Genomic DNA, 12,534 nt, shown 5'->3' on the forward strand with positions numbered 1-12,534 from the left:
CTGGTCTCAAACTCTAGACCTTGTGATCCGCCCACCTCGGCCTCCCAAAGTCCTGGGATTACAGGCATGAGCCACCAAGCCCAGCCTAAAAATTACTTTCAAAATAAATTTGCATGTTAATTAAAAAGTATTTTCAATTTACAGAGAACTATTGCCTAGCAGTTAAGCCTGCAGACTCTAGAGCCAGACTAACTGGAGTTGTATTCCAGCTCCCCACTTACTCTTTGTTTGAACATAGGCAAGTTATTTAATCTCTCATTAAAATTTCAAGTCAGTTACATAATTAATTTCAACAACCAGTTGAAAATTCATCAAATAAAAGAACAGAGCTGGGTGTGGTGGCTCACGCCTGTAATCTCAACAATTTGGGAGGCTCAGGTGGGTGGATCACCTGAGGTCAGGAGTTTGAGACCAGCCTGACCAACATGGAGAAACCCCATCTTTACTTAAAAAAAAATCAGCTGGGTGTGGTGGCACATGCTTGTAATCCCAGCTACTCGGGAGGCTGAGGCAGAAGAATCTCTTGAACCTGGGAGGCGGAGGTTGCGGTTAGCCAAGATCGCACAATTGCACTCCACTCTGGGCAACAAGTGCAAAACTCTGACTTAAAAAAAAAAGCAGAGACGAGGCCAGGCACAGTGGCTCCTGCCTGTAATCACAGCACTTTGGGAGGCCGAGACAGGCGGATCACCTGAGGTCGGGAGTTTCAGACAAGCCTGGCTAACATGTTGAAACCCTGTCTCTACTAAAAATACAAAATTAGCTGGGTGTGGTGGCGCAAGCCTGTAGTCCCAGCGACTCAGGAGGCTGAGGCAGGAGAATCGCTTGAACCTGGGAGGCGGAGGTTGCAGTGTGCTGGGATCGTGCCACTGCGCTCTAGCCTGGGTGACAGAATAAGACTCCATGTCAAAAATACAGAACAGAAAAGTAAGGGAAGCTGGAAAAAATGGAGAAGGGAGGAAAATCAAATAGATAAAGTTTAAAAAAACCTTTTGGAACTGATTTCAATTGATTGTCCAAAAAAAAAAAATGAGCACATTTTCTAAATGAAGGGAAGATTGTGACAGGAATGAGGAACAGAGAAGTGAGGAACTCAACACAAAATCCAAAACAGATAACCCTGGCTGGACAGGGTTTTTTTCTGAGGTATGTGCTTTTGCTACAAAATTTTTCATATTGACTGCTAGATTTATGGTTACATTTCCTACTAGCAAAGTTGTTTCTTGTTCAAAGATGGAATTAAATATATCTTAAATATATCATATTTCATTATTTTTTCTAAAAGGTATCAAAACATCCAGATGCTTCACAATCTGAACAAGTTTATCACTCACAGGTTTTAATTAAATGTGATCCAACCAATACCTGTCCTTAAAATAATGAAAAGAAAGGGATTCACTTACCCTATCCCAACTCAGGCCACAACCTGCATGATGCTGACCTCAAACTGCACTGCTGTTGAAGTATAGATGGTGCTCACTTAACTCGTCTCTTCCTATCTGAAAATAGAGGTCCCACATTAGCCACCACTGGCCCAGTGCCACCTGTAGATGTGCTTTGTTTGGCCAGCACAGCATTATTTTAAATTTCGAATTGAATGCTTCTGGGTAGATACGGATTTTTCACCATCTCTAACCCTTATAACTAGGAGATTCAGAATCATGAGACCTGCTGGGCCCCTTCATGACACTGAGTTTGTGATCCCCACAAAGATAATCAGGAATTCTGTCTTGTATAGAAAATGTGGTACTTGCTAAAAGAACTAACTCTGACGTTCCCATTAAGAAGAATATCCACAGAGACAGTGTCTTTAATCCAAAACATACAATATTCAATATTTTGGCAGGATATATATATATATTTACCTCAAGGATCCATGAGTAAGTTTTTTTAACTTTGACAGTAAATTGTGCAAGCTACCATAGAATGAACTCTCCCTATATTCAGTGGAGAAAGGATGGACATTAGTCTTATTTGTCTTACATTAGCTGTTAAATGACTATGCAAAGTTTGATAATTCTCACCATCTTTGGGAACTGCATTTAACTAAACTTACTCATAATTATATATATTATATATATATAATATATATATAATATATAGATAGATATTACCTCAAGGATCCATTAGTAAGTTTAGTCAAATGCAGTTCCATATTATATTACATATATAAATATATATAATATATTATATATATAATTATTATAACATATTATATATTATATAATATATTATATATAATATATAATAATTATATATTATATATTATATTATATATAAATATTTATAATTATTATATATATTATATATAATATTTATTATATTATAATTATTATAATATTTATAAATATATATATTATATTTATAATATATATGTTCTAATAATTATATATATAATATATTATAACATATAATTATATATATAATAATTATATATAATATATAATATGTTATAATATATTATATATATAATATATATATATTTATATATATTATATATAAATTTATATATATTATATATATTTATATATAATTATATATATAATATATAATATGTTATAATATATTATATATATAATTATTATAATATATTTTATATATATATAGTTATTACCTCAAGGATCCATCAGTAAGTTTAGACACATGGATCCTTGAGGTAATAGCTATATATAGAGAGATATAATATATATATAATATATAGATAGAGATATAATATATATAGATATATAGATATTACCTCAAGGATCCATGAGTAAGTTTAGTAAAATATATATAATATACATTATGTATATGTATATATTATATATTATATATATATGTGTATATATATAGAGAGAGAGAGAGTGTGTAAGTTTTTTTTATCTGCTCCTTTACTCTGTAAGACAACAAGTAAATACCTTTCGCTGCCCTGCTTATTTGCCTTCAACTGGGAAAGACCACAAAATACTCAGTTCAAGAATTTCCTTTCTTGGCCCAGTGCGGTGGCTCACACCTGTAATCCCAGCACTTTGGGAGTCCGAGGCAGGAGAATCACTTGAGGTCAGGAGTGTGAGACCAGCCTGGCCAACGTGGTGAAACCCCATCTCTACTAAAAATACAAAAATTAGCCCGGTATGGTGTTGCATGCCTGTAATCCTAGCTACTCGGGAGGCTGAGGAACAAGAATGACTTGAACCCAGGAGGTGAAGTTTGCGGTGATCCAAGATTGTGCCACTGTACTCCAGCCTGGGTGACAGAGAGCGATTCTGTCTAAAAAAAAAAGAATTTCCTTTCTCCTCATTATTGCCTATTACTTTAGGTCAGGAATGGAATATATATATGACCTGTGTTTCATTTCTGCTCATGCCTTGGCCCATGGCAGACATCAGTAATTGATCATGGTTCTCTTTCCTGCTCAGTCCACATGTATCCTAAAATTCTTTTCATCTCCAGACAGTCATTACCAATTGATCAAAATTAAATATGCATAATTCAAATATACTTGTCATTCTGAATACAGGTTAATATCATAAATCTTTAAAAATATTAGGTATATGAAAGCTGTCCTTTTAAAATTATCTTTATTTGGTGGTGAGAGTGGTTTCACGTTCTCGAGAAACTGACAATTCAGTGACTGACAGCCTAAAATACCTCACAGAAAAACTGACATCTCTTCCCAAATGCTGAGAGTAGATCCTGTCATTTCTGGGGAAAGCTACTATTTCCTTCCCCAAAACAGCAAAGTAGCAGATAAGCAAAAACAATTACATACAAAGAAGGAAACAAATTATTCAATTATTTTAAGAGAAAAATAACTGCAAAATTTTCAACATCTTAAAATATGATCAGTTATTTCTCAAGACAGAAGCAACAGAGATTAAAAGGATGTAATTAAGTACTAAGGTACACAAGAAAATAGGGTTATTTTAAAGGTTAAAATAACAGATTAATAAGTAAAAAATAAAAACAATTAAGTGCAAATTATAATGTTCTGTTGTTCAAGACTCAGAACTTACCAAATGACAGTCAGAAATAAGAGGAAAAATTAAAGCAGAATAAAGGAAAATAAATTAGCTTACTACTTTGCTGAAGTATTTCATTCGTTTATAGTTACTGAATATTTCTTTCCATAATATTTCTAATCCAACTTTTCAGCTTTCCCTTCTGTTATTACTCCTGATTTTTCACTGCAACTTCACAATATAAGTTAGACAGGGGATACAACTTCTGTTTTAGAGATGAGAAAATTAATGTTCAAAACATGTAGTGACTTCCCCAAAATCACAGAGCTAGAGAATAGCAAAACTGGGACTCAGGTCTTTAACCTTAGACTGTTTGTACCACACTTGGGGAGGGGGAGGAGGGAATGAGATTGTCTATCTCTGTGCCCTCTGGAGGTCTAAATCTAAGTAATATTATTCTTTTCCATTTTTATTATAGGTAGTATTCAATGTATAAAAGCAACTGAAGAACCTCTGTGTAAGTTTGCCATATTTACAAATCAGTTTATTTTTTACTGACACATAATAATTGTACAAATTTATGGGATACATGTGATATTTTGATACGTGCATACCATGTGTAATGATTTTTATCTTCTACAATGTGCCTGCTACCAGAGGAATGGGGTGTGTGGGGAGGAGAAGGCACATAAAGATGGAGGACAGGAGAAAAACTTGCAATTTTACTGTTCTTTCTTTTACCAGTGTGAGGAATGTGAGGCTGATTTCAAGATCCTCTAAGTGGCTGATTACTTTTTTCATTTAGCAAAGTGGAAACTCTGATAATACAAACCAGAATAATTAATAAAAATGTGAAAAAGATTCTGGGGCCGGGGAAAGTTGTCTATAACTTTTAGAAGGATTTAAGCAGGAAGACAGTAAAAAATAAGAATAAGAAAAATAACTGCAGAGAGTATGATTTTAACAATCTCCTAAGGAAAAAAGGAAAATGCCTGCTATCCTTTTTGCTGCCTTTCCATGTAAATCAAATATGTCGTAAATGCTTGATCTGAAACTCCCTGAGATAAACATCCTTGAGTTGTGCTCTCTCCAAACTCACCATTTTTGTTTGTATTTTAGCCAGAACTGCAGGACCTGTTAGTAAGTTCTTTTTCTGCCCTTTAATTATCATGTGCTTTGCTTTACTACACTGTTAGACTATGTAAGACATTCATATTCCTAGATTTTTTTATTTCCTTTGCAAATTGTCTATTCTTTTCCCCTTCTTTACTCCCTATTCCTATCTTAATAAACTGGGGTGCCTCTGTAAGAAAGTGCTATTACCTTTAACTTTTCCAAAATCTTAAGATTCAACAACAAAGGGGAAGAGAGGTAAGAACAAAAAATGGTCAAGTGAAAGGAAGAAAGATTCCCCCTGTGAGAAAACCCAGTAACGCTCAAAGAAAGAGGCTTGATGGTGGCCATTCCACTTAACACCCACCAAGAAAACTTCAGTGACATGCAGTGAGTCCCAGCTCACCGACCAAGGGTCCTCAGACTGTCACTGATGTTTGTGTGATATGTATATCCCCTGCTATGAACAAAGAATAAATCTGAAAGAACTATCTAGATAAAATTTTAAATGAAATTATGGCATACATCTCTGGAAGAAGCACTGGTTGGGAATAGAGAGTAAAGGATACATGAGAGGAAGTTGATTTAGAAAGGAAAAAAAATGTTCCCAATTCATTTTTATAATCCTGAATATTCTCCTTCCTTCCTTCCAAAAGAAAGGCAAAATCTAACAAAATGGAAAAAAATATTTAGGCTAATAAGGTAACAACCTAGTTAATATTTTCTCTGCAACAGTATTTTAGGGCTTTCTTACTTTAAATGAGACCATGCTGGAGTAGAAGAACACAGGACACTTTTTTACAGACATTTAACTTTTTTAACTTTATCCAAGTAGAAATTACCATTTTGTTTTTGGCATTTTTAAGCACTCTAAAATGTTTACCAATGTACCCCTCCTCTTCTTTACAGACAGGATTTGGGATAAATGGACTTTGGCACATTTCTAACTCTAGTAACCATATTTTACATATGTACATTTATTCCATATATATTCCTTAGTTATCTGACAGCATTTTCCAGAGTGGAGTAATAAATTCTGTTAATTAGGTTGATTTACAATGAATTTCCAGTTAATCTTAGAGGGAAAAATTCTAGTTTCACAACTTCTGTTAAATTCTATTAAAAAGGTTTCTTTTTTGGAGGTAACAGTTGAATTCTGTACTCAAAATTACACATTTGTTTAAATAAATCACGCAAATTTACATCAGGTAGCTTGTTTATATTTAGAACATTATCTCAAGAGGGGGGAAAACATCCATATATAGGTTATAGAAAAATAAACAATCAGCTGAAGAGGTCTAAGAAAATGTTGACTTTCTATTAATATTTATGTGTTTTAATAAACGTTTGAAATTATTTATGACTACTTAAAATGAATCTGACCAGTGCTTCCTTGTATATGTAATTGGGGAGATATCCCCTGAAATTTCCTTTAAGTGTTTCAGTGTTGAATTTGTTTCTAAATATTCATTATTACATGGTGCACAAGTGACGCTCCATATATTCCAGACTTTTACCTTGCTGTTTTATTATAAAAATAATACATTAATCTGATTTTTCAGTAATTAGTAATTTTAGGTTGAAGATTATCTAAAAGAAACAAGCTTATCACAAGGGACCATCATCAATATGATCCAAATCTGGTTCAAACATTCAGAACTTCAAAGATAATTCACCTTTTGGCAAAATGTTTGTCATTCTGCTGTTCCCTTGAAAAAAAATTAAAACAGTTGCTTTCTAATAAACATTGTTGAGTTAAAAATTAACCTAAGCTATAATCTAAATCTGGATTCAGTCTCTTACCAGAAATGAAGGAGAAAAGGTAGAAATAGTGTTTTTGGTTCATATGTGATTATTTTAAAATTAAAGCATACGGTCTTCAAAAAAAAAAAGGAAAGGAAAAAAATAGTAAATGGAAACAATGACTTTTATTTGATCTGAGATTTTTCCAGCCCTTTATGGCCTTGATGCTTACAGTGGGTCCAAGGGCCTGCATCAACATCACCTTGGAGTTTTAGAGATGCAGAATCTCAGCCTATTGGCCACCCCTGACCTACTAAATCAGACTTTGCATTTTAACAAGATCCCCAGGTGATTTGTGTGCACAGAAAAGTTTAAGAACCATTGCTCTACAGGATGTTAATTCTCTGCCCTAAGAAAGGAAATAAAAAGATGAGAGCACTTGGTCCAAGTTTAACCAGCTTTCCCATCCCTGCAGATTCCCCACACCAAGTGTGACCCTAAAGCCAAAGACAAGAAAGGTGAAACTCATCAGGGTTTAATTCACTTCTTAACACATTTCCATCCTTCCTTTTTGGGGAAGTTCAGAGCTTGAGCCCCAGAGGCAGGACTAACTTTGAAGAGAAGAGAAAAAAATGATTTGAGAATTAAAGCTCACAATATATCACAGCCTGTGTCTACTCCTCTCGGAGTATTTATACAAATGAAACATTATTAAAATAATCAAGTCAAACTTTGAGAGCAGATACTGGGTAGGTATCATAAAAGCACATACCAGGCCAGGCACAGTGGCTTATACATGTAATCCCAACACTTGGAGAGGCCAAGGTGAGAGGATCACTTATAGTCTATGAGGTATAGAGAGGTGTGGTGCAGTGTGTGTGTGTTGGGGGGGGTCATAAAGAAGAAGACTGTTACTGCATTATTAACAAGTGTGTGGGTCTAGTAACTTAATTGTTTTGCCCACAACTCATACCTATAAATGCCTTAAGCCTACCTAACAGTTTCTATTCCATCTTATATTAATATATGGCAGGCCAAGTTACTCTGTTGAATAAGGTCCAAAATCACTACAGAGACAGGAATTCCCACTGTCTCCATCAGAAGATGAGGCTATAGATTCTAGCTAAGCAACTTTAAATTAGCCAGCTGGAAGACAGGCAATGGCCTGTGTAATCTCTGAGACACAAGCAGGACACCTGCCAGGGAAGGGAAAGGAACCCTGCCTGACTAAACGTGCATCCTACAGCTCCAGCTGGCAGATCCCAGCGGTAACGGGGTCCTCCCAGGTGAAGAAGGAAGCATTTATAAACTTTACTTGTTCCTTCATTGAAGTGGAAATTTTGCTCCTGGTGTCTACATTTGTGATGGTTTCCCAGAAAGAATTTTAATGCAAACAGTACTTCCTCATTAGTTCTATTTTGTTTTTCCTATATTTTAGCTGGAACTATTGGACCTATAAGTGGTTCCTTTTCTGTTTCCTCTGATGTTCTTCGGCCTTCTGTGAGATATGGGGTCCTCTCCACATCCTAACTGTTGCCATTTCCACCCATGCAGGATTTCTCACTCATACTTCTTAATTATATTCAAATCTTCTGACACCTTCTGATGCCCAAGACATCAGACACAATGTCCTGAACTGTCACTGAGTTTAGGACAAGGGAAAGTCAAATAATTCATACTTAAATTTTTATTTTATTTTTATTATTTATATTTATTATTTTTTAATTACTTAAATTTCTCATTTAAGATGGATGCTGAATGATTTAATCTGGTTGGAGGGTTATGGGGCCGCCAGGCTAAGATTATCTGCAGATCCACAGTAGTTCTTCTCCCTCTAGTTGAATTACTCCATAGTATCTTTAAAAACAATACTGGTAAAATGGAAATTCTGTCAATGTCAAACCACACTTTCCTCCCTTTTGTATTTCAGTGCAATTCGCAGCCCCTATTCGTAAGTATCAAGTTTGTTTTTCCACTCTGGTCCCTTCGATGTCTGACCTACAAGATCCTGGTGCCTGATCTGCCCTGCATTTTTTTAAATAATTTCAACTTTTATTTTAGATTCAGAGAGTACATATGCAGGCTTGCTAATGGGTATATTGTGTGACACTGAGGTTTAGGGGTGACATGCTTTCTTAACACTGTCTTTCTTGACTCCTCCAGCATTCCTATTACATAGTTTGCAAAGAGGCCATGCATGAAGTATTAAGAAATCTCACAGGCTAATGTTTAAAAATATCAACCAAAACAGCCCTCTTAGTAATAGTCATAATGATCCATCAGCAACAGAAGGTACGCTTTTCAAATAAACCATTTCTCTAAGGAAATTGAGGGCAAGGGGCAAGAAAATGTAAGAAGAGGAATAGAAGCATAACAGATTAATATGGAGTGAGTCTTTCCCAACCCTCTGAAGAGTTTCAACCCTCACTGAAAGCAGGAGGAGGCCTCTTTTCCTGTAGGTCCCTTATGCTGTGCATCAGGGAGCCCGCCTGAGGCTCGCCATACAAGCAACTCTTGATCTTCCCAGAGTTTCTATCTATGATACTCCCTAGAGCGGGTGTTGGGAAATGGGGATTTCCTTCACAGTGGTGAAGTATACTGAGATCTTTTTCTTTTTCTCTCTCTCTCTCTCACAGCTAGAGCTACAGGACCTATCAGTAAGTTTGCCATCTGATTATCCAGTGAGCATTTTTCTTTCCTTCAGTATCTTAGGGATCGCTACCTGGTTTCCATGTTGGGATTTCAAGGGTTTGGAGTTCACATTTTCTTCAACCTCTTATTTGTCTTCTACCTAGCATTTCAGTAAGTCATGAATAACTGTGAATGTACACATCACTAATAAACAGAAACTACAAAGTGGGGGATTAACCCTTGTAGATTTCCAATGGCTTCTCAGCATCACACAAGGGATGTTTAAATGAGGAGGCCCTGATATGTACTAGTTTGCCATAGCAGGAAAGTCACCATTTCTACTACTCAACTGCAGCTGAACTTGAGATTAGGATGCAGATTCCTACTGGCGGAACTATATAAATGAAAGTATATAAATAAAAAGTATATATTAAAAAATACATATAGCTACTGATTTCTCTCTCTCTCTCTCTTTTTTTTTTTTAGAGCTCTCTCAAAAAACCATTGGTAAGTCATCTGATTTTCAATTATAATGCCTTTTGGTACTTTACAATACTTAGAACATCAATCTATTTTTATTTCGATGACTCATGCCCAAGGACTCAATGGTCAAGTGTTTCTGCTGCCTCATAATCCCACCCAGTACTCTTTCACATTGAACTCATCCAGGTTCTGCAATAAGAAGATATGAGCTATGAAGCTGAAATGCAAAGTAAAAAAAATCCCCCTAGAGATGGTCCTTCCTAAGCTGTTTCCACTTCAGCTATAATGTAGCTCTGTAGAGCCAATACTTAATAAAGACTTAGAACCCAGCACCTCAACTTCCTGCTTTGCTTTCCACGCAAATAATTTTTCCCTTATTAGATTATCTTCACTTTGTAAAATAATGCAAATTCTAAGTTTCATTTCCTTTTTAATTTCCCTGAAAAGTTCTCACCAGAGTTAGGCTCTATTTTCAGCAACTTTTAGCAACCTAGTCACATTCTTTGAGTGAGCCCTATAATGTCTTCCTAATGTTTTTCTAATGCTCATGTACATTACATTGTTGCATCTGAACAACATTCAAATGGCAATGGGTAAGACAGTTATTGTCCCCGTATTTAGAGATAAGGAAACTGAGGGTCAGGAGTCATTTCTCAAGAAAAAGTAAGAGGATAGTTTAGTTAATAAAATTAAGACTGAAGTTTTACTATTCATTCTTTCCGCTTTCATTTTTGGGTGTTATAATAGGTTATTAACAATGAATAAAATGAACTTCTAATGTTGAGATTGAAGGATAGTAAAGGCCTAGGGGAGATAAAGTAAGAGAATGAGTAACACAAATAGTAACAGATAAAGAATGAAGATGCAGGTTAAAGAGAGATAAATAGAATAAAATTTAAAAAGAAAAAAAGTAGAAAGAAAACAATCGAAGGAGAAAGAGTAAGTGAATTGGCACATAAGAGAGTAAAGAAAAGAAATGAACATAAATGACGCTGAAAAAGAGAATAAAAATAAAGGTACAAGAGGTGACAAATTAAAACTGGAAAGGGAGGAAGAAAATACAGAAAAACTGAAGAAATACATTTTGAAGTGATTACCTATTCAAGGATTTAGTAACTTATGTCAAGAGGGCAGGTACCCCAAGAGTTCTACCTCAGAATCAAAGACACGTATTTGTAGAAACAGGCAAAGCAAATATTAAGTTAGCATAATATCTAAATATATAACTTGTCTACTGCTCATAGCCAAGGGTATCCAGAGCTGGAAAGCCACCTTCTAGGTGTTTTACACAGAAAAAAATTCAGAGTTAAAAGTTTGGGGATTATTGGTCAGAACTTGGATATTTCTCATCCTGAGGGACATTGAAGTGAAGGACTGTTAACTGCAATGCCCACTGGATGAGGATGTGGTCTTTTTAAATTCAACTAACCATGCAGACTTACAAGATTACCACAGCTCTCATCTGGCACCAGTCTACTCAGTAGGACCTAAGGCAGGAAGCACAGCTTGCCTGCAAGGGCATTATCAGCCTTCCCCCTGTTGTGGCAGTAGTACTTGTCGTATCTATGTAGGTGTCCACATAGCCACCTAGGACCTATTCTGTTTGGTCTCCTGTCAGTTGAGAGCTGACCTGGCTTAGAAACCCCACAGGTCCACCAGGAACTAAAATCTCCTATAAGAACCCCATATACATTACCTGCAGAGATCTCATAAAAAATATGACCAAATACATGGGTCACTACACTCAGGGAAGCCCAAAGCTATGGCTTCTTAACACATATTTACAATTCTCCCAGTTCAGATGCAGTTTAACATCAAGCATCATTCTTATGTAAGCAGTATTGCCAAATAACATAACAGGCTTTCGATATTTGTCAGGTCATTAGGGGATCAGAGCTCGAAAATCAACTGAGGGCCAAATTCTCAACTGAAGGTTTTGGCCAGGCATGGGCTCACACCTATAATCCCTGCACTTTGGGAGGCTAAGGCAAGAGGATCACTTGAGACTAGGAGTTTAAGACCAGCCTGAGCAACACAGCAAGACTCCATCTCCACAAAAAAAAAAAAATTTAATTAGCCAGGCATAGTGGCATGCAGATGTAGTCCTAGCTACTCAGGAGACAGGTGGGAGGATCACTTGAGCCCAGGAGGTCAAGACTGTAGTGAGCTATGATCATACCACAGCACTCCAGCCTGGGTGACAGAGCGAGACCTTGTCTCAAAAAAAAACAGGTTTTGTTGACTCTTTGCTCACAGACTCTAAAGCTAATTAAAGCAGCAGTCACTGTTCTATCACTCACCACTAAGCTGGAAGCTGTGAGAAGAGGAAACCGGATTCTTATTTGCTATTCTAATGTCTACCTCTGGAACATATTAGTTGATCAGAAATAAAGATATTAGTGAAAGAACAGTCCCTTGAAAAGAAATATCTTCTACTCTTACTGACAGGAAGGGTTTCATCTTTCCCTGCTGTAAGTAATATTAATACCTAATGGCAAAGTTTCACCTTTCCCTAGTCTCTCTTAGGTTGGCAAGGATCCTATAAAAACCTTCACCTTGGGCTGAAATATTGCAGTAAATACTAAATATCCTTTTTCCTTTTTTCTTTTTTTTTTTTTTTTTT

General features: G+C 35.9%; 1 protein-coding gene and 1 long non-coding RNA gene across 2 annotated transcripts in view; one reads left to right on the forward strand and one right to left on the reverse strand.

The window, feature by feature from the left end:
* LOC108300098 overlaps window positions 1–6,377 on the reverse strand; it is a 17,112-nt gene extending 10,735 nt beyond the window's left edge. Inside the window, exons 1-2 of the long non-coding RNA XR_001823250.2 lie at window positions 5,868–6,377; window positions 4,205–4,206 (exon numbers count right to left, since the gene is read on the reverse strand). This is a non-coding gene — a long non-coding RNA (uncharacterized LOC108300098). The remainder of the gene's footprint in view (window positions 1–4,204; window positions 4,207–5,867) is intronic.
* TSBP1 (testis expressed basic protein 1) overlaps window positions 1–12,534 on the forward strand; it is a 64,960-nt gene that overhangs the window by 17,060 nt on the left and 35,366 nt on the right. The window contains exons 9-14 of the mRNA XM_037736298.1: window positions 1,847–1,880; window positions 4,420–4,458; window positions 5,061–5,081; window positions 8,728–8,748; window positions 9,434–9,454; window positions 9,915–9,935. Of these exons, the coding sequence (XP_037592226.1) occupies window positions 1,847–1,880; window positions 4,420–4,458; window positions 5,061–5,081; window positions 8,728–8,748; window positions 9,434–9,454; window positions 9,915–9,935 (157 nt within the window). The remainder of the gene's footprint in view (window positions 1–1,846; window positions 1,881–4,419; window positions 4,459–5,060; window positions 5,082–8,727; window positions 8,749–9,433; window positions 9,455–9,914; window positions 9,936–12,534) is intronic.

The sequence above is a fragment of the Cebus imitator genome, unplaced genomic scaffold (genome assembly GCF_001604975.1).
Source record: "Cebus imitator isolate Cc_AM_T3 unplaced genomic scaffold, Cebus_imitator-1.0 Scaffold24, whole genome shotgun sequence".
NCBI lineage: Eukaryota > Metazoa > Chordata > Mammalia > Primates > Cebidae > Cebus > Cebus imitator.